The sequence below is a fragment of the Chlamydotis macqueenii genome, chromosome 28 (assembly GCF_036417535.1).
Source record: "Chlamydotis macqueenii isolate bChlMac1 chromosome 28, bChlMac1.mat, whole genome shotgun sequence".
NCBI lineage: Eukaryota > Metazoa > Chordata > Aves > Otidiformes > Otididae > Chlamydotis > Chlamydotis macqueenii.
In genome coordinates, this window is record NC_141583.1 from 2,316,660 (window position 1) to 2,337,715 (window position 21,056).

At 53.6% G+C, this 21,056-nt stretch overlaps 2 protein-coding genes across 3 annotated transcripts in view; one reads left to right on the forward strand and one right to left on the reverse strand.

Moving 5' to 3' along the window:
• The first annotated feature begins 2,204 nt into the window (after positions 1 to 2,204).
• On the forward strand, positions 2,205 to 4,716 carry PSMB4 (proteasome 20S subunit beta 4). The gene is made up of 7 exons (XM_086768574.1): positions 2,205 to 2,365; positions 2,675 to 2,881; positions 3,116 to 3,262; positions 3,380 to 3,461; positions 3,550 to 3,666; positions 4,133 to 4,221; positions 4,590 to 4,716. Exons 1-7 carry the CDS (start codon positions 2,244 to 2,246, stop codon positions 4,600 to 4,602), a joined length of 777 nt encoding a protein of 258 aa, XP_086624700.1. The 5' UTR covers positions 2,205 to 2,243; the 3' UTR covers positions 4,603 to 4,716.
• Positions 4,717 to 5,576: 860 nt separating this feature from the next.
• Positions 5,577 to 21,056, reverse strand: part of POGZ (pogo transposable element derived with ZNF domain) — a 36,794-nt gene continuing 21,314 nt past the window's right edge. The window contains exons 3-18 of one of the 2 annotated variants that reach the window (XM_086768518.1): positions 19,042 to 19,217; positions 18,380 to 18,488; positions 17,290 to 17,469; positions 16,175 to 16,372; positions 15,272 to 15,381; positions 14,654 to 14,988; positions 14,230 to 14,384; positions 13,649 to 13,749; positions 12,635 to 12,781; positions 11,603 to 11,734; positions 11,131 to 11,300; positions 10,457 to 10,597; positions 9,813 to 9,872; positions 9,353 to 9,465; positions 8,547 to 8,571; positions 5,577 to 8,416 (exon numbers count right to left, since the gene is read on the reverse strand). In XM_086768518.1, coding sequence (XP_086624644.1) covers positions 6,838 to 8,416; positions 8,547 to 8,571; positions 9,353 to 9,465; positions 9,813 to 9,872; positions 10,457 to 10,597; positions 11,131 to 11,300; positions 11,603 to 11,734; positions 12,635 to 12,781; positions 13,649 to 13,749; positions 14,230 to 14,384; positions 14,654 to 14,988; positions 15,272 to 15,381; positions 16,175 to 16,372; positions 17,290 to 17,469; positions 18,380 to 18,488; positions 19,042 to 19,217 — 3,731 coding nt within the window. In that variant the 3' untranslated portion in view covers positions 5,577 to 6,837. Of the gene's footprint in view, positions 8,417 to 8,546; positions 8,572 to 9,352; positions 9,466 to 9,812; positions 9,873 to 10,456; positions 10,598 to 11,130; positions 11,301 to 11,602; positions 11,738 to 12,634; positions 12,782 to 13,648; positions 13,750 to 14,229; positions 14,385 to 14,653; positions 14,989 to 15,271; positions 15,382 to 16,174; positions 16,373 to 17,289; positions 17,470 to 18,379; positions 18,489 to 19,041; positions 19,218 to 21,056 lie in introns of both variants that reach the window. The other variant, XM_086768517.1, reaches the window with a different exon arrangement.

Here is a 21,056-nt window from a genome sequence, read left to right on the forward strand (position 1 = left end):
TTTCAGGCCGTGCCCACACCCTGCCCGTCACCGGGCCAGCCCGCGCCGACACCAGCGGAGACCGGCTATTCCTGCTCTCCCGCAAACACCGGAGCGCAGAACCTTGATAACTCCTCGGCCGAACACGTGAGCCGTGGGTCGGAGGAACGCGAAACCAGGGCACCCGCGTCACGTCGCGGGGACGGGCTGACGGTGACGCTGGGGTGCCGGCCTTGCGCCGGGGGCCAGTGGAGGGGCGTCTGCGGGGGATAAGGGTCACCCGCGGGCGGCATCCCCCCGGGGAGCCGATAAGAACGGAATTCCCAACGGAATCCCTCCACATCCCAGCCCAGCCGCGGGCTGAGCCCCCGGGTTAATCATCAACCCCCATACTGGAAAATCCCGTTCCCAGCCTCTCGCAGGCCTTCGGAAAGCGAAGGTCCTGGCTTCTCCCGGGGCAATAAATATTTCCCGGGGAGCGGGGGGACGCGGGCGGGGAGCAAGGAAGCGCCCCGGGGGCCGGAACGCGGAGCCACACGAGCCGGCAGGACCGCGGGGCTCGGACGCGCGGGGTTCACCCCGAACGGGGACGGGGCTGGCGGGAGCCGGCTCAGCCGGGAGCTCCAGGCCGCGAGTAAGTCGGGCGCGGCGGCGGCGGGGACCGAGCCCGGCGTTTTTCCTTTCTTATTTAAACCGGGCGGCCAAAACCGCCGCCCCGGGAGCTGGCGAAGCAGGGCAGCCCCGCGCGCGCACGTTTTGGGGGCACTGTGCCCCCGAGGGGCAGGGCCGCGGCAGCCAGCCCCACGGCGCGGGTCCAGCCCCACAGCGCAGGCTATAGGGCGAGGTCCAGCCCCACGGCGCGGGTCCAGCCCCACAGCGCAGGTCCAGCCCCACAGCGCGGGCTATAGGGCGAGGTCCAGCCCCACGGCGCGGGTCCAGCCCCACAGCACAGGTCCAGCCCCACGGCGCGGGCTATAGGGCGAGGTCCAGCCCCACGGCGCGGGTCCAGCCCCACAGCGCGGTCCAGCCCCACAGCGCGGGCTATAGGGCGAGGTCCAGCCCCACGGCGCGGTCCAGCCCCACAGCGCGGGTCCAGCCCCACAGCGCGGGCTATAGGGCGAGGTCCAGCCCCACACCGCAGGTCCAGCCCCACAGCACAGGTCCAGCCCCACAGCGCGGGCTATAGGGCGAGGTCCAGCCCCACGACGCAGGTCCAGCCCCACAGCGCGGGCTATAGGGCGAGGTCCAGCCCCACGGCGCGGTCCAGCCCCACAGCCCGGTCCGTAGGGCGATGTCCAGCCCCCCCGGCCCGGTCCAGCCCCCCAGCCCGGTCCGTAGGGCGATGTCCAGCCCCCCCGGCCCGGTCCAGCCCCCCAGCCCGGTCCGTAGGGCGATGTCCAGCCCCCCCGGCTCGGTCCAGCCCCGCAGCCCGGTCCGTAGGGCGATGTCCAGCCCCCCCGGCCCGGTCCAGCCGCCCGGCCCGGTCCGTAGGGCGATGTCCAGCCCCCCCGGCCCGGTCCGTAGGGCGATGTCCAGCCCCCCCGGCCCGGTCCAGCCCCGCAGCCCGGTCCGTAGGGCGATGTCCAGCCCCCCCGGCTCGGTCCAGCCCCCCGGCCCGGTCCGTAGGGCGATGTCCAGCCCCCCCGGCCCGGTCCAGCCCCCCGGCCCGGTCCGTAGGGCGATGTCCAGCCCCCCCGGCCCGGTCCGCAGGTCCCGCTCCGCCCCCCGCCCCGCACTCACCGCCCGCCGCCGGCTCCGCTCCCCGCCGCTCCCCCCACAAACCTGTTACCTTTGCTCAGGCCCCGCCCCCGGGGCCCGCCCATTGGACCGCGCCGCGCCAGGCCCCGCCCCGGGGCGGGATCGGAGCCGCACGAACACACCCCCAGCACACGCCCCTCTCCCGCTAGTGGCCCGCCTCGGGAGGGCGATCACGTGACGCCGCCATCTTGGGGAGGGCGCTGCGCGCGGTGTGGCGGGGGCGGTCCCGGGCCCTCCCGCCCCCTCCCGAGGGGCCTCGGCGGTCTCCGCGCCTCCGGGAGCAGCAGCGGGGCGGGAGCGAGGCCTCTGGCCCCGAGGGGGCGACCTGCGGCCCAGGCGAGCGAGTTCCGCCACACACAAGATGGCGCCCGGCCGCCGCCTTCCCTCTCCCGGCTGGCTCTAGCTACGCCCAAGATGGCGCCGCCCCGCCTCGCCTTCCCCTACGGCGGCCGGGAGCGGCCGCTCTTCCTTCGCGCCTGCGCAGCGGGGGCCGCAGCGTGACTAAGATGGAGGCAGGGGGAACGCGGGCACCGCCGCCGTTTTGGGCTGGGGGCCCGGCCCCGGGGCAAACGTACATCCCCGGCGGGCTCGGCCCCGCCGCCGGCCTCCTGCCCTTCAGCCGGACGCTGTGAGTGCGGGGAGGGGCCCAGGGGAGCGGGGATGGGGACGTGGGGGGGGCGCTGAAGTGGGGGCTGGAGAGCGGGGAGGTGGAAGGGAGCGGAGGGGCTGGGGATGCAGGGGAGGGGTCCTGGGGCCCGGGGTGGGGAGACTGGGGTGTCCGGGGAGCGGGGAGTAGCAGCGCTGGGCGAGTGGGGGGCCTGGGGGAGCTGGGAGGGGGCTGGGGTGGGGGAAATGGGGCTGGGGGAGAGCGGGGGGGGGGTGTTTGGGGACGAAGGGCCTGGGGGAGTCCGGGGCCGCGCTGACCTTGCGTCCCCAGGAGCCCGATGGTGACGGGCACGTCGGTGCTGGGAGTGAAGTTCGACGGGGGCGTGATCATCGCGGCGGACACGATGGGCTCCTACGGCTCGCTGGCCCGCTTCCGCGGCATCTCCAGGCTGCTGAAGGTGAACGACACCACCATGCTGGGCGCGTCCGGGGACTACGCCGACTTCCAGTACCTCAAGCAGATCATCGACCAGATGGTGTAAGTTCTGCTGGCCCGGGCCGCGGCTCGTGCTGCGCTGCTCTTTTCCCAGCCCTCAAAGGACTGGAGCGTAATCGGATGCGTTCACTGAGCAGTATCACCCTGAGCTGAAACCCTCCTCTTGGTACAAGTGTCTTTTCCAAATTCTCCAGCGGAGAGCCTGGAGGTGGGCTGTGCTTTCACGCAGGCGGGTTCCAGCTTTTCTCAGCTGGATGAAACTTTTGTCTGAATTAGAATCGACGAGGAGCTGTTGGGAGATGGTCACAGTTACAGCCCCAAAGCCATCCATTCCTGGCTGACCAGAGTCATGTACAACCGGAGGTCCAAGATCAATCCGCTCTGGAACACCGTGGTCATCGGAGGCTACTACAACGGCGAGAGGTGAGCGAGGACGAGCGACGCGGGGCGCGTGGTGGTCGCTGCACGTCCCTCCCTGGGGCTCAAAAGCCGAGTCCCCTCCCCGCCGCAGCCGCCGCGCTCACAGCTCTGTCCCCTCAGCTTCCTAGGTTACGTGGACATGCTTGGCGTGGCCTACGAAGCCCCCACGCTCGCCACAGGCTACGGGGCGTACCTAGCTCAGGTAGAGTACGCCCTTGCTCCGCTGCTGAAGTGACCTTGGCGCAGGGTGACTGTTTGAGCTATTGCGTTTTATTTTTTCTTTTCCCCAGCCGTTGATGAGAGAAGTCTTGGAGAAGAAACCCAGCCTGACAAAGGAGGAGGCCCGTGACTTGATTGACCGTTGCATGAAGATTCTGTATTACAGAGACGCGCGATCCTTCAACAGGGTGAGTGCCTGGCTTTGGCGCGCCTCGCTCTCGGGCTGGCGTTCCCGGCTTCGCCCTGGGTCATCTCCCGTCTGTGATCTGGGGAAACTGCCGTAACTCCTGAGCTGGCGGAGGCAGGGTATGCGAAGGGACCCCGTCAGCAAAGCTGCCCTCCAGAGCCCGTGCCCCCTGCCCTGCAGCTCAGAGGAGCTGTTTGAGCGTGCGCAATGCTCGTCTCTGGTGTTTTCTTACATCTGATGATGCTTCTCCCATCGCCACGCCTGCAGCGTCCGAGGCTGCGGTCTTTTAGCGTTGGAAGCGTTCCTCTTTACTGCTGCTGCCTCGGCTGGCCCACCAGACCTTCCCGAGTGCCGAGCCACATTAAAACAACGCTGTTTAAAGCGCAGCTGTGATCTCTGTCGACGAGAGCTCTCGCAGGGCCGGGAGTCGGGCTTTTCTGAGTTCTTGCCCTGCGTTCTCTCCGCAGTATGAAGTAGCTATTGCAACAGAGAAAGGCGTGGAGGTGGAGGGACCCCTGACCCTGGAAGCCAACTGGGAGATAGCGCACCTTGTCAGGTAACGCCTGCCGGATCGCGCGCGCCAGCCCCGGATCCCGAAGGCGCAGAGTAAAGCGGCTGCTGAGGGCTGGGAGACGCGCAGGTGCTGCAGGAGTCTCCCTCATCGCCCCGCTGCACCCAAATTCTTTGCGCCCCAGGAGGCAGCTGTCTGCCCAGGGCCAAGGCCTGGAGGCGGCAGCGGGAGCTCCTGGAGCGGGAAGGCTTTTTGCGGCTGCGCCATCCGCCGCGCTGCCCCTGCGCCTCCTCAGCACAAGCGTCGCCGGGAGGCAGCGCCTGCTCAAAGCCGAAACGCCCCATTTCAGCGCAGACGGTGACCGCGTCCAGGTTGTGCATTACCCTGACACAATCAAAATATTTCCCTTGCAGCGGCTTCGAATGATCTCCGAAGAACCGCTCCAGGTTGTTGCGTCCACGCTGTCGCCCTCCGTACGTGCTGTAAATGCTTTCGAAGCTCCGAGCTGAATGGTTTTGGAGACGAAATAAAGCTGTTTGTTAAGAGGAGCCTGTGTGTTTGGGCTGGGGCTGAGTCTGGGGGATGCTCCAGAAATACTGACTTCAGGAAGCCGCCTGCTTCCAAGCTGCGAAGGTTGCTAACGGCCGCAGTTTTTGCTGGAGAAGGGTAGCAAAAAAAAAAAACCACAAACCAAACCAAACCAAAAAAACCAACAAACAAAATTTGTTTTTTTTTCCTGGCTGGGGTTCAGGTAGGTACCGTCCTCCTGCCACATCCAGCTTGGCCGGGCAGCACACAGCGCGTTTCTCCTGCAAGTGATGTAATCCAGCCACCCAGGAATTCTGGACGGGTTAAAAATTCTCAGCCTTTAGAAGCGGCCTGCGGACAGACTGAAAACACATCCCAGGATTTCAGACGCAGCCAGCCCCGCGCCGGTCTCTGCGTGCGGTTCAGAGCGGGCTGCACTGGGTATAAATTCATAAATAATCGTTAAAAGCGGTCTTTACTGCCACCCGAGATAAACAACAGCAAAAATACTTACTCAGGAGAGAATTTTATTAATGATTTTTCAGACTTTTTTTCTTTTTAAATAAAAGAACAATCTCACTGGGGGGAGTAGGCTGAGCCCACTGTATGGTTTGAGGGCAGAGAGGGGCTGCAGAAACGCAGAACGGCCCGAGCTCTGCCGCGCGTGTCAGCGACACGTAAACACATTTAATTACCGTCCCACCTCCGGGCTTCTCCAGGACACGCCAAACCCCCCCGCACAGAGAGGGACCCCGGCCCACCACGGCGCACAGCTGGCGCGGCACGGAGGAAGGCGTGCTGCGCTTCGGCATCGGCATCACCGTCTTCCGAGAGTTAAATACTTCTTCGTAATAAAACCACATGTTTATAAATCCATTTCCCTGGCTTTATTAAATGTTCCACTTATGTACATTTTTTAAGATGAACCATTTACAGGTCTGCACATGCTGCCTCCTGCTTTCCTTCGGTAACGGGGAAGGTTCACAAAACCTCTATGGAAACAGAAGGGTGCAGGTGCTCCGAATTCCGTACGTCAAAACGCTTTCGTTTATACCGCAATACATACAATTAAAAAACCCTCAAACATGCAAATTGTAGAAAAATTTAAGCTGGCAGTGAAAAATAAAAACAAACGTCTTCTTTTTTTTTTTCTTTTTGTGCACGTCACAGTTTGTTTCGTTAAATGGGATTTCTAATTCTAAGGAACGTAGTGTCTGCTGCCACCGGTTAAAGCGGGTTTCTCACCTACAAGCAGCTAAAGGTCAACAGTTCAGGGTCCGCACACCCTGACCTCCCCTCTGCTCTACAGGAAGATCAAGACGGAGCTGGCTTTCCCCTTCCACCACGTACCCTCTGTCCGGATTTCTTTGGAGCAAGGCGGGCGCCGGGCGGTTTCCCCACCGCACGGGGAAAGCGCGAGGCGCGGGTCGGCGCCACCCCTGAAGCCCCTGACCGCAGATCTCGCTTCACCCTGCTTCTGGCTCCCCAGAAGCGCTGCTGGCATTGAACAGGCAAAAAAAAAAAAAACGCTTTCGCTTGTGTTTTTTACCCCAGGTCCAAATTCACAAGCAAAATAATTACTCTTCTTTTTTTTTTAAAAAAAAAAAAAAAAGAACAAAACAAAAAAACCCAAACCAAACCCAGCTCTTCACGGCCGATTCCAGAAGGCTCACACATTAAAGCAGTAAGTCATACCTAAACTTTCCACAGAAACCTACAGCTCTGGGTCAAGTGTTAAAAGAAAAAAATAAAAAAAAAAATCTGTGTTAAGCCAACCCAAAAGATTTATATACTGGTTCATAGCTACATCTTTTGTCCTTTCTTTAGAAATGGTCACATTGACAATGTATAATTCAAAACATTTCTGCACAATAAAAACAGAAAACTTATGGTACAGTGAGGTAAAGAAAACGCAAAAATATTCACCCACAATATATTTTCAGAAAATACCAACACAGTGATTCTTCTTTTAAAAAAGCACAAAACTTATAAATGAACAGCATAAATGGCTATTTGTCTGAGTGATCGCCTACCAGTTTCCTAAACCCACAAATCCACAGGGAAGTGTAATGGTCTCACCCAACATTTATTGAAAAACCAACCCTTTCCGGACCACGCTTCGCAGACCAGCGCTCAGATTTCCATCAGATCCAAATCAGCGTCTTCAAAGCCATAGAAGGACTCAGTCTCGCTCTCCCCTTCGAAGAGCTGGTGGAGGATTTCGGGGTCTGCAGACTCCTCGGCCTGGGTCCGGTCCTGCCCCTCAGCCGCCGCTGCCTCCTGCTGCTGCTGCTCGTCGTTCAGCTTCAGCTGCTCCTCCAGAGAGGCGATCAGCTCCTCCTGCATGTCAGCGTTGCGCGTGGGCGAGTTGGCCGTGCCGTCCGGACCGGGCAGCACGCTGGCCACCAGGAAGGACTGCTGCACCAGTTCAGGAGAGTCACTGATGACCTCCAGCACCTCCGCCAGCCAGCATAAAACCAGCTGGAGAAGGATGTCTGAGTCGCACGTGGAGTCCGCCATTTCCTTGGCTTGCTCTTTCCACTTTTTATGCAAGAAATTTTTCACAGTCCTTTTTATACAAACATCCAGAGGTTGGATTTTGGAGCTGCAGCCAGCAGGGACGACAGCCGGCAGGGTGCTGGAAGCGCTCAGCAAGGAAAGTACTTCCTCCGAGAGGTGCGTTCGGTGACAGTCCAGCACCAGCATGCCCTTGCTGTTCTGGCACTCCGTGTGCCTCTGCCACACTCTGGACGACCACAGCTCCATGACTTCGTCGTCGCTGTAGCCATTCTCCTTCGCCTCCAACATGATCGATTCCGGCACGTTGGCGGGCTGCTGTACGTGACCCCTATAGAAGACCAGCGTCGGGAGCACGCTTCCGTCAGCGAGGATCGTCAGGACGACATCGCACCAGGGCTCCCCGGTTCCCACCGTCTGCAAAGCGTTCTCCTTCCGGTCATCGCTGCTCAGCACCTCCACATCGAGGAACAGAGAGATTTCATCGATGGCCGCGATCATGGAGAGAGGCAGGTCCTGAGTGTGGATCTGCCGCTGCACAAACTCGATGAAGCAACTGGCGTTGTCCTCTATGTCTTTGGGGAGAGGGTGAGCCACCGCCCTGCGAGTATGCATGCTGAGGTTGTGCCGCAGCATGAACCTCACTGCCCACTCGTAGGAGATCTTGAAGCCCCCTTCGAGGGATCGGCCGATCTTGGTGGCTTTCTGGAAGAGCGTCTCCTCGTTCACGGGCAGCTGCTGCTCCCTCTGCGTCAGGACCCATTCCGCGAGCTTCTCTTCAGCCTCCAGGCTGAGGTACTTGCCTTCCGACAGGGAGGCCAAGTTCTCTTCTTGGAAAGCTTGAAACCTTCGGAGCCAGCGCTTGATCCGCCTCTGAGGATTTCGGAAGTGCTCGGCAGCCTGTTCGGTGTTGCAGCACAACGCGAACAGTACAACTCGCAGCTTTTTTACCGACAGCTGCTCGCTTCTGCTGGCAGGCTCGGGCTCCTTCGCTGGCTGCTCGTCGTCCTGAGCATCAATATTTAAGCACTCCTCTTCCTGGCAGAGCAGAGGCCTGTCGTAGGCTGCTGGTGCCAGCTCGGGCTCCAGGTCGTCTTTCACCGGTAACACCGACTTCGTCTTCACAGCAGCAACTTTACTGGGGGAATAGGGAGGGCACATGTTCTTCAGGGTTTTGTCCTGGGGCTGAATGTGCCTTGAAGGGAGAGAACACAAGGACCTTCTTAAAAAAAAACAAGAGAAAATAAAGCTGTGGAGGGAAAACAAACCAACCAATCCCCAAACCAAAAAAGGGGATGGCAGATAGGAGTTTACAGACGGTTTACCTGGAATGTGATATCCAAGTAGGCCCTGTTAAGAAAAACAGCACAACAAAAACATTTTTAACTTAGCAAGCACAGGAGAAGTCAGTGCGAACAAACAACCCCTCTCGCAGAGGAGGATCAGCAGCCCTCTGCTGCCTGTCACTCCAGAGCATCCCGATACTCCAACACTCATCCATCCGCTCAAACCCAACCTCCTCCCACACGCCAGTACCGTCCCATCCCAACCAGCAAGCGAAGAGCGCTCAGCCGGGCAGAGCCGCACCCCTCAGCCATCGCTAGAGACAAACGGTGCGACCCCACCTCCGTTTGAAACAACACACGGAGCTTGATTAGAAAGCTCCGCTTCGGCCAGATCCCCACAGGCAACGCCCCGGTGTTTTGCCAGTCGCGGTAATTCCCGGCAAACAGCCGGGACGCTGCAGCGGGGCTCTGTTCAAACCCCAGCAGCAGCAGCTGCCGCAGGCCTCCTGGCGTGAGTGAGGTACGATGGTGCCTCAGAGGAACCACCGGAGCCCCGGGCATTGTCCCTCCCTGGGAAGATCTCCTGAGAACAGCAAGCGTTAGTGCCGCAGCTGAGCTGCGGGCTGAGCCAGCCTCCCTCGGAGCTCAGCCCTCCGATCTCCATAACAACGGAGACCCTCAGGCCCCCCAAGAAGGTCCCTAACGCCACAGTGACAGAACTCAGGACTCAGTAAGCACCCGGCCCAACGCCCAACAACGATGTATTTGACCCGCGGCCTACGAACTGATGTCTTATGCCCTGCGTTAATTTTTTGCCTCTTTTCTGCTCCTCTTCAAACGCTCACCTCGGAAAATAATGTTACTGAACTCGTGCGACGGATTGAAGACCAGATGCTTAGCCATTGCATCGCCCTCAGACGTTACGAAGAGGCAAGAGGAACAGGAGAGCTTTACACCACTGCAAGGGAAAGGAAAAATAGGGGGAAAAAAAAAAAAAAAGAAGAAGAAAGTGAGCTTAGTATCAGCACCAGATACAAAAATATGTACAGCCCCTCATTAACAATTAGGAAAAAAGAGTCACCCTCCAGCGCAGCCAGGCAGTGTCCCACCCAAAACATTCACTCCCACTGGGAGACAACACGAGTCAGCACACTGCCCTTAACTCAAGGTGTTTTCCCGCGTGGCAAATAAACCCCAACAGAGCCGCCTCAGAGGCGGATAACGAAAGAACAGAACTGCAGGGTCAGAAAGCCAACGCGCGTTAGGTTCCCAGGGGGTTAAAGTAAGAAGAGAGGTCTCCATTACCAGGCAGTATAGTTCTTAAACAAAGCCAAGTATTTCGGACTCTTCCGGGGAACGTGGTTGCTGCAAGAGAAAGAGTTTATTGCCCGTCAGAGTTTTCCCAGGTATTTACAGAGCTATAAAACCGTGCAGAATACAGCACGTTTACACCCACAGCCCCAGTTCTGGTTTTAATAACAACTCTGTCCGCCAGTCTTGCGTTCAAGGAAATGAAAGCTCTGTGTCCCATCAAAAACCCTTGCACAACAACACTTTAAAATACCCAGATTTTGGAGTAACTGCTCTGCCACCCTGGTCTGTGGCCTACAGATCAAAGGCTTGCAGAAGCATGGCATAATTAAATTACTAAAACCTGAGAATTTTGCAAGAAATCCTAGGGGCACGGAAAACCGTGCAGCCACGTGCAGTGGACATGTCATCAGCTACAACAGCAACAGCTTGGAATCAACCTCAGCTCTTGCGCTGCGTTCTCATCTCGTTTGACAGCCACCCCTCGCCTCTGCGCCGACACAGAACGTCTCCAGCGTCTCACAAAGCGCTGCAGTGAACCAGAATTTCCCTGACACCCCTTTTTCACAGCACAGACAGGCGCGACGGCATTCCGGCAGGAGGAATTTCTACTGCAGCGCTCAAAGCATCACCCGTACTTGATCATGTGGTTGGCGTAAGCTCTGGAGCAGCAGGTGCTGTAGCGACACAGCGAACAGTGCACGTAGGTTGGGAAGTGGTTTGGGAAGTCGGGGATTTCGAAGCTGCACTCCAGACAGGTCTGCCGGCCCAGGACACTCCTGAAGAGAAGGGGCATTCCATTAGCGCCTGAAGAGCTCTCTCTGGAGCGGTAACAGTCATCGGGACACAAAAACTCAATGACACTAAACGTTCAAAGCGTACAGTCAAGCTCCTCTCACTGTGCACCCACCGCTCCCCAGGCTGCCGCGGCGCCAGGCAAAACATCTCCCACTTGCTGTACTCAGGAGCACACAATTTAAGGGTGGATAATAAATTTTTAAAATACAAAAAGAGAAAATTACTGAAGACAAGGCAGCAGGACAGAGAGCATTATGCTGCCAAAATTCCCTTGTTTCTGTAAAAGCACCTAGCCAGTTCTGTATTTCAGTTTCACCGTGTGGGCTTTGGGAATATGACTTAATCCTGGTTTTGTGGGAAGCGAGATTCTCCTGGCATAAAATTTCCCTGGCAACTGGTAAGACAGAGCTGTCCAGTGCCAAGATCATATTACCCATCACTGTGGCATTAAACAAGCTAACTGCATTTCCTTTAACAACATTTTACAATTTGAAATGGAGCAAAGTGTTCTGACATTTTTCTGACGGCTCTCTTCTGGACGTTCCTCTGGACAGGCGGGTACAGGAAGATGGGCTGGGGATCAGTAGAAGACGACAGCAGAGCTGTTTCCTGTCCGGCGCCCTGCGGCATGTCGTTCAACACCGGCACCGTCCGCGGCTGTCCTCTGGATGCCCTGATTGTGACCTGCGGAAGACAGTACACCCAGAGCTCCTGAAACACAAGGGCAGGAGCGCTCCGTCCAAAGTCAGACTCCTCGGTTTGGAGCAGACTCTTCGCAGAGGAGAAAGATGTGCTCCCAGGACAGGATTCATCCCACCCAGGGCAGCGGTAGGCACACAACCTGAGCCCCAGAAGGGCCACTGAGCGTGCTTTAAGTGATGCAGATGAAGCAAACATCAGTGTTGCAGCACGTAACAAACACACACCACTGCGGACGCTGCAGGTGTTTCCTGAGGCAGAGGCCTGCTATTAACCGGGTTTCTTACCTTGGTTCCAGGTTTCAATCCTTCTAACTGCTTGGGCTTTCGGAAAGTTTTGTGGTGCTGCAGCTTGTGTTCGATTTTATCCTTGGCAAAGAGGAACTGGAGTCTACACTTGTTGCAGTGATAAACACTCTTCTTCTAAAGCAAATGCAAAGGAAGTATTTCATTTTAGAGAAAGAGAAGTCTTAACAAAGAACCTCGCTGTGTTATAAAAAAAAAAAAAAAAAAAAAACAAAAAACCAAAACCACAAAACCAAAAACCAAAAACCACCCCACTTTGAAACCAAAGCCAGCCCCATTTTAAATTGGCATCTGAAAGTGCCCCCATCACCACGCTCTTCCTGGAAACGCCGTGGAACAAGTCTCACCCAGCTTGCTCAAGCCAAAGTAAGGCCACTAGCAGAGCAGCGCGTGGGGCAGCACTCCTGCAGAAGCTGCTGGCCTCCGCCTCGTACAGGAGTCAGCGAAGGACTTGGAGGGCAAATAGATTCAGGCACCAGGTAAGAGCGCTACCTTTCTATATTCTCAAAGCTCTCTTCAGCTACACCCACCCAAAATACATCGTCAATACAGCCAACACACGTGGAAACAGAACACCAAGCTGTGACGACGACGTTCATTTGTGTGCACACAGTATTATTTACTTGTTTATTACCTGGAGAGACCAAAATTTAACCCCCAAAGAACACAGAGCCCACTGTTGGTTAACCATCACACGGAGCAAACACGGCCCAGCAGAACATGCCTTTGTCCTGCTAAGTGACAGCAATCTGCGCTGCTCCCAAGGAGCAACGCCTCTTCTCTGCAGCACAGTCCCTGTGCAAAGTCTGGAATGACAGCACGCAAACTGCATTTGTACGGAGGGAACACAGCATCTCCTAAAAGCCCCCTTTCCACCAAGTTTTCTTTCCTTCTCTTTTTATTCCAAGCAAACGCCCAACTCATCACATGCTTACTTATCCACCGAATCTCTGGGGAAAGAGAATCACCTTAAAAAAAATAAATAAAACATAAGAGACAGCCCTGACACAGTACCTGGTGCCTCATGAAATGCTGCTGGAAGGCGTTGCCGTTCTTAAAGACTTTGAGGCAGTAGGGACAGAGCAGGTGCCGCGTGTCTTCGTGGATCATCCGGAAATGGCTGTCCACTTCAGAATAGAGCGACGAACGATACTGACAGACCTACGGGAGCGGACGGAAGCAATTAACAGTGAAACAACACAGGAATATCACACATCCACCGCTGCAACGTGGAGATCTTGACAGCAATGCCCAGATCCCCAGAGATACTTATCAGTGGAGTTTAGGAACCAGGTCCTACAAAACCTGCTCGATATTCCAACTGAAAAATACTAAATCACGCCATGTATATTCAGAGTAGTTTGGAGAAACAGATTTGAACTACATGTATAAAAAGAAAGTAGTGACAATTCAAGCTCCAGATCCAAGGAAAAAAAAAAAGAAAAAAAAAGGCAGAGAGAGTCAAAGCAAAACAGTTGGAATACATCAAAGAGCAGTTTCTTCAGGGTCTATGCAAGACAGAATTTGGAACATAATCTGTTATATTTTAGAAGTTTCCTCTCTGTTTTCTTTTTGGAGGGACAGCGTTAGGACCTCTGGTGGAGATGACACATTCAGAATCGATGCAAGGACAAATCTCATGGCAACGCAGTGTCAAGAAAAGGTATGACACAAGCAACAATCTCATCTGCTCCAGAGTGACAACTTCTCTTATGGCACAGCCATTTGCCTGCAGGCCCTGGGAGGAAAAAGAATAATTTGGCTCTGAATGCCACTGGGTCTAAGAAGCCTCTACCAAGCTGATCCAGCTTCAGAGTGCTGGGAACCAGTGGCAAACACTCAGCTGCCGTAATGGCCACTGGACTCCTCTAAGTCCACACCTGGAAAAAAAAAAAAAAAGCAACGGGCTCCAGAGCACAAGTCTGAGTTGGACCACCACGAGCCACGCATCTTGCTGAGAAGCGCCAGATTCCCTCTTGCTCTCTAGTGTGCGTTTATGAAGTCCAGCTCCTAAAACCACTTTAATACCTGACAGACATAGGGCATCTCGCCAGGCTTGTGCGTGTCCTTCATGTGCTGCAGGAACATCGGCTCACTCTCAAACGCCCACTCGCAGATCTTGCACTTTGCTGCAAAAGAAAGGAAAACCAGTAACATCAAAAAAAAAAAACCCAAACCATTACAAGTTCCTTTGGTAACAACTGTCCCTGAAAACAAAACAGACAAACACATAGCCCAAAAATCTAGCTCTGAATTGGGTAGACAACAAAATCTATTCAGAGAGGCTTCCAAAAGGCAGCAGAAAGTCTCTTTAACAAAGCGGTGGGTACAACAAGATGTCCTAACGAGGAAATTGCAAGTGATTTTAAGTCAATGTCAATCTGCTGACAAAGATTAAATTCTAAATGACACTGTTATTGAACTCAATCTTTAATATACTCTCGCCGTAAGTTTGCAGAAATGTAACTGGGCTGGATTTTTCTGGTGGCCTACCAAACAAACGCCCCAAGAGGCAGGGCAGAACAGACATTCCTTTCTCAACAGACGTACGGTTCATACAAGACAGAAACCCTCTTAAACCGAAGAAGCCAACAGCAAAATCAACTTACTCGTTGACTCATAGGGACTGTGGACGTTCTCCAGGTGACATTGTAGCTGGAACGGAGTGGAGAACTGTCTGTAACAGTGCTGACAGATGGTGTGGACATCCACCTCTCCGTTCTGCTGGTCCAGTTCAACATGGTGCTTCATGTGGTTCATAAACCTTACGGAGGGGAAGAGACAGTGTGTGAACAGAAATCCAAATATTTCACGTCTGTAACCCTGCAAGCATTGTGAACACCACGCAAGAGGGGTTTTTAACAACATGGAAAAGTTTCCTTCCTGCTCTTCCCACCAATGCAAGCAACATCTCTCCAGCAGCCTCCCACTCCCTAACTCCAGGGGAAGCCAGGGAACAGATTCTGCAGCACAGAGGCTGCGCTACTTGCTTCTGAGCATGCCTGACCCCAACCGCTGACGACGAACCCTTACCGTATGTTGTTCTTTAGCCTCTTGGTGCAGTGCGGACACCTGAAGGAAGTTGGGACCTTGGGGAAGTTCAGCAGCTGGCTCACTTTGCCACCGTCTCTGCCATAGTAGAAATCATCTACCAACATAATGAGCTTACTTTGGGAGGAGTCAACCACGTTCTCACTTGGCTCTGGAGCTTTAGCAGGCGGGGACAACGCAGGGATAGGAGTAGAAGAGGGTGGGGAAGAAACAGCTGTAGTTTTTTCTGGAGATGGAGGCTTTGCAGACTGAATATTTGGTTCAGATTCCAGAGATTTTCTTTTCTTGAGGAATTCAACCATTTCAGGGCAGCAGTACTAAAAGGAAAAAAAAAAAACAACAAACCCACAGTTTAATATGTGCGGGGGTTAGTATCTAGGAAGAACTACAGAAACAAAGACTAACTGGTACTGAGGACAGACAGAGGAACGCTAGGGAACTCTCGAGGAAACAGCAATGCAGAGTCAACAGTCGATCTTACATTTTGATTGTTTACCGATACACAAGACTAGAAAATAAACACATCTCTGGCACCAACAGGACATAAAACTGAGGTCCTGCCTACTTCCACAGAGGGATGCTGCGCATCTCAGAACTTACACACATGTGTCCTCTTAAAGCTTCTGTGACTCGAAACTGAGCATCACATCTTGGGCAGACCTTCCTGCCACCATCTTGCAAATCAAATGTGGGAATAGGAGACGAACTGACTGTAACGGGAAAACACAAAACAAAACAAGAACATTAGAATCCTTACACGTAATCTTAAACGCAGGGAATCTTTTTGGTATAGTAGGACGCTTTCGTTTCCAGAGCTGTAATTTTAACTACTAAACTGGAAGAGGCACGGAAAAGGCAAAAGTACGCAAACTTCTGACAGTCTGTATGACAAAACGTATCTCCTGGTAGCTAGGATAAGAATAGGAGCCTCTCAAAACTAGAGTTAATAAATCAAAAAGAAAAGAAGGAAAAAAGATCAGCTCCACCCATCTCCCTTTTTTCTTTAATCATTAGTTTGGTTTCTTTAATCATTCATTTGCTTTAGTTTCCATTCAAACTAAAACGCCTCATCTTCACCTCCAACCGCAGGAAGAGGCTCAGAACACAGCTCACACGAGATGTACCTTAAACCAACTTCTGGACCCCCAAAAACCTTCGGAAGGCGCTTTTTTGGAAGAAGAGAAGCAAAGATTTTATCCTTTTGCCTCTTCGTGTAGAGTATTTCAGGGGTGCGTTTTCAAAACGGCAGCATGCACACCAGTAGTTCTGAACGCAAATTAACGCCCGCAAGCAAACACCCACAAACAAAACGTGATCACCGGGTAAAAATGTACAAATAACAAAGATGAAGAAATTAATAGTGAAGCTTCTCAAGTGTTTATCCCTACTATGAAATCACAGTAAGTTCCAGTTTTGTGGGTTTTTTTTTTTAGTCCAGAAAATAGAATTTATGGATTCTCAGCAGAATCAACCAAGCTGTACGACAGCTGCTACAGACCAGACCTTTCAACGACGACGACGACTCTGAAACACTGGATCTCTGGGAGCCGTGCACGGGGCTGCTGTTGGAAACCACCAGCGGGCCAGGGCTCTGTCCTAGCGAAGGGACGGTGTTCAGGGTATTCACCAGCTTAGCAACCTCGCTGCTGTTCTCGCCGGTCACGCCGGGCCTCTTCACGGTGACGAAGCTCGCAATGCTCACTGCCGAGGGAACGCAGAGCAGAGCGCTAATAAGGAATCAGCGGGATCCGGTCCACTGGGTGAATCCCGCTCCCACCTAGCACGCCTTGCCTCTTGCTCTTCTACCTTGAGTGCTCACCAGAGACGACTAAACCATCAGCGATCCCGTTCAGTAACGCAAAGGCTGGCAAGACTGGAACGTAAATTTCCCCAGCCTTCCAGACCACACTCCAAGACATGAGCCGTGTCCCACCGTGAACTAAACAGGACGCTGATGGTCACAAAAATCATCTGTATTTCTTTTCTAAATGCAGCTGTGTATGATTATGGCCACTTGACGCTACAAATAACCTGACTACTTGTGTGTGAAGTTTTGGGTTTTTTTTCCTTTTTAAGTTGTTTGTCACTACTCTCGAGCAACCATTTCATTCATGAATTCAGCCAACATTGAAAAAAAAACCAAAAAAGCAACAGGGTTAGTGTCTGCTTATGTTCATCATCTATTTGACTTCGCCTTTCAAAAACCACAAGTGATTAACAAGCAGTAGTTTTCACTTCTGGGGAGTTCTAACCCATGGTCTCGGAAGACTCGACAGAAGGAAATGTAACTGGCTCTCAGACCAAACGGGACACGATGGCAGGACTGCCCTCATTTTCCAGGTTGGTAAGAGCGGTGAAGCGTGAGTCAGTGATGGAGGCAGAGATAGAACCCAGGGGTTCTGACTCAACTGCTGTCTTTTAGCCGCTAGGCTGTACGCTCCAAGATCAAACCACGGACAAGTGCTCCGCACTCGAGGCCGCCAGCTTTTCCAGAGCAAGTCTTACCTAATTTGGGGTTAGCGGCTCGACTGGACTGCCCTGGCTGCTGCACAGTTAACTGTCCAAGGTTGTTGGCTGCACCGCGGTACGAGGTGTGGAGGTGCTGGGAGCGGACTTACTTTGCTGCTGCGCCTGGGACTGCGGAACAGTGCTCCTGATGGTAAGCGTGGCCGGAATGACCGTGGTAAAAGTGTTGGCGGCGGGGCGGACCGGCATGGTTGCACCTGGTCTCACCTGGGCCATTTGAGAGAACACCTGAGGAACTCCGACTGTTGGTTTAACAAACTGGGTACCTGGGGCTTCACAAAACAAATGAACAAACAAGGCAGATCAAGCAATCCATTTCCATTCCTTGCACAGTAATACCTGAGCGCAACCCATTTTCCAACGCTGCTGAGCTCCCCAAATTCCCCAACTTCCATTTCAGTGGAAGTTTTAAGAGTTCAGCACCTTAATTTCACTTCCCAAGCAGATGAAAACTGAACATGGATGCAGACAGAGCGAAGACTGTATTTACAACTTTTTTTTAGGTGGAATTTTCCAAAAGGCTCAAGTAGTTTACGAGCATAAATCCTGCTGACTTTCGTGAGGCTCACAGTCCTAGTCACCAGGTCCCACGGAAACTCATGGAAGGCTTCCTACAACAGGACAAGGGCGATCTTACAGTTGCAAAGTAGTTTGCAATACGAGGCTTTGGAGATTTGCTCTGGGGAGAGTGAAACGTGACTCATCACTAGGCACAGCTGCGTTGTTACAAGGCAGGTGTCCAGTGACCAAGAGCTCTTGGTCTCTCTGATGATGCACGAGAGGATCAGGTAGCAGAAATCAGTGTTAGAAAAAAATCACCCTCGGGGTACGGCTTGGTTTGCAGGCAACTGGGGAGATTTCGAAAGGAAGGAAGAGGAGTGGTCACGGGCTGGGATTTTGGAATTAAGCTAACTGAGGAGGAGAGATCATACGGAGCGCTGCGAGGAAGACATGCTTTCCAGCTGGAAGTCCCCTGCTCTGCAAGGTGGGGCAAAACGAGGAGCGCAATTAGAGCCACAAATACCGACAAATCTCACCTGCTACAGAACTGAAAATCCCCCTCTTTAGAGTTACTAGATATGCAGGTGAAACAGATTTCAAAGATAATATATATATATATTTTTAATCCTTGTTGCTCTAAAGAGGAACACGACGATGGCTTGGACACGTTCCAGTCCTTACCTGGGACGAGGGTGATGGGCCTAACTGTTTGACCTTGCTGTACGTTCAGAACAATCCCAACTTGATTCATTGTGTTTTGTACAGGCCTCACGTTCCTCACGGGAAATCCCTGCGGTCAAACAGCACCATTACCACACCGAGAGTATCTGAGGCACTTTCAATACGAGCTCTCTACCATAAAAATCAAACAAATAATTAAAAAAGACCCACCCCACAGTACTATCACCTCTAGATCAGTTGAACTATGAGGCCATGCTGTTCTTGGCCAGCACATTCTAAAAAATTTACCTGCACGTCTCCCAGGAAACTAAACCAAAGCCATTAAGTATTCAAGGTCAAATTCACGCAGAGCGGAGAGACCCACGTGCAGCAGGGAGTCAGGCCCCACGCATGAGAGCCAGCGTGAAGTCCCACCAGACCAGCGCTGGCTCCACAGGACCTGCTGAGGTGTGGAACGTGGCCAATTTTCTCAACTGCAAAAGGACTAAGAACACACTACTTCTAAACCTACAGAAACCAAAACCCAAAAACCCAACAGATTTCAGCGCAAGTCTAACTTCCACTAAAGCGTACCACAAAATCTGAAAGAGGCAGCTGATTATTTCTCAACAGAGAAAAGTCTCCCACAGATGAGCGCACCAGAGCTTCTGCCTCAGCCTCACCTGGGTTGTTATGAAGATGGGCTGGCTCGTCACCGGAGAATTCGTGACGTGATTGGCATTCTGCATGATCTGCACAGGTCGCAACACGGGCTGAGTTACCATTGTGCCCAGCCCCGAGGTCGGGTTCTGGGTAAGGATTAGCGGCTGTCCGGTTTGCTGAACGAGAGGATTGCCAGCTGGAAGAAAAACAGAAACAGAGCAGAAGTCACATTTGTCCAGGAAAAAGGTTGCTGCTTCTCACACACACTCAGCTGGTAATTTCAGCCTTCAGTTTTCCAGAGCATGCTTTAAAAGGAAACTTGTGAAAATACCCAACCCTCTGTATACTGTTTCAATACGAATATTTAGGCTAGGATTTTCCAAGCTGCCTAGGAACTGGGTGTTCAAATCCCTGAGCCTTGAGCAACCTCAGAGACCGATGATTCTGGCTCCCACCTGCCCTCTGAACACAGCCACGCTAGCTCAAGGAAATATTTATTTTCTAGTGTCATTGACTATTAAATACCAGTTCGCCTGCTGGCAGACACTGGAGAACTCACACTAAACCCCCACAGCCCCGGCACAGGATGTGCACCAGAAGTAGAGCAATACTGAAAGTTTCTGAGCAGACCATCGGAGACACCAGGGTCTGCTCAGGGCTTCAATGAGCCAGGACCAGGAGGTGGCAAGAATTCTGCAGTAACCTGAAGTTATCTTCAGTATCCCCGGACAGAAAGAGGAGTATGGGACTGCACCTTCACAAAGCGGCCGACAAATTTCAACTGTAACAAAAGGGGGAAAAAAAGAAGACACCAAACTCGTGATGTGCAGCCTGCGCCACAAGAATATCTTGCAACGGTTCAAAGTGCTGATTCTCTTCATTCAGAAGTGAAACATCCTGCTTGAAAAAAAAAAAGTTATGATGGGGAAGAGGCAGCAGTTTCATCTGCTAAACTCAACACCCTTATATCACACAACACACAAAATATTTCACCCAGGTCATTTGGTATGAGAGCGTGTTGATGTGAATGCGAGCAGCAGTGCTACTGCAGCTTAGCAACAAGCCAGCTCCATTTGGAAGTCGAACCGCTCCGCTGGAACACCTTCCCAGCGTTCGTACTCGTGGACGTCGTTCAGTTTTCGCTCGTTTGACAATAACTTGCGCTTTACAGCAAGCAGCACCAGGCTGATTCCTTGCAGTTGTGCTGACGTACCTGCCGAGGAGTTCAACACAAAGCGCCTTTCCCTTGTAACGCTCTCCCCCGCACAGTCCCCCACGGGCTGTCCGCCATCTCCCACCACCCCCAGGAAACCCCACATCAATCAGCTGCTGCTCCTCTTGGCTCGCACCAGCCGAGCGGATGCTTGTGAGCGGTCGGCTGCGTCCTTCAGTCAGGATCCCGTTTGTCCCACCGTGCTCCCAGTTCCACAGGCTCCTCCTCGCCAGCCAGAGCAGACTGGCAACATCTGCACAGAACGAGGAAATCCACACCCAGGAACACTGCCCAGCTGCTTCTGGCAACCTGGGGGGCCAGTGCCGCACCAAAACAGCGCTCTCTCCTCACGACGGTTAGCTCATTCAGGAATCTGTGCTTACGCACGACTCGATCCCGCTGTCGTCCACGTCTCGAGGGCCAAGGGCTTCCAGACGGGCAGAGGGAGGTGTGACACAGGAAGCCGCAGAGGAACTCACAGATTTGCAGCACAATACGACACAACGCCCAGGTTGGTTCAGGGCCACAAACGCTCCGGCGTTACCAAAACTGCCGACGCCGAGAGAAAAGGGCTGCTGCACCCCAAGAGCAAGCGTTTCCTGCGTAACTGTAAATTCAGAAAGAGACCCGCTGCACGCCAAAACGTTCTGACCCACAGCCAAAACAGCTTTTCACGGAAGATGCTTTACAGTCTGGCTGCTGCCTGGCTGGCAGTCCTCAGGGCGTGTGATCCAAATGTTTTCATGAAGACCAGACCTGGCAGAAACAGTAGGCTGGGGGAAGACTGCATCAGAAGATTCACATCCAGCCACACAACTGCTT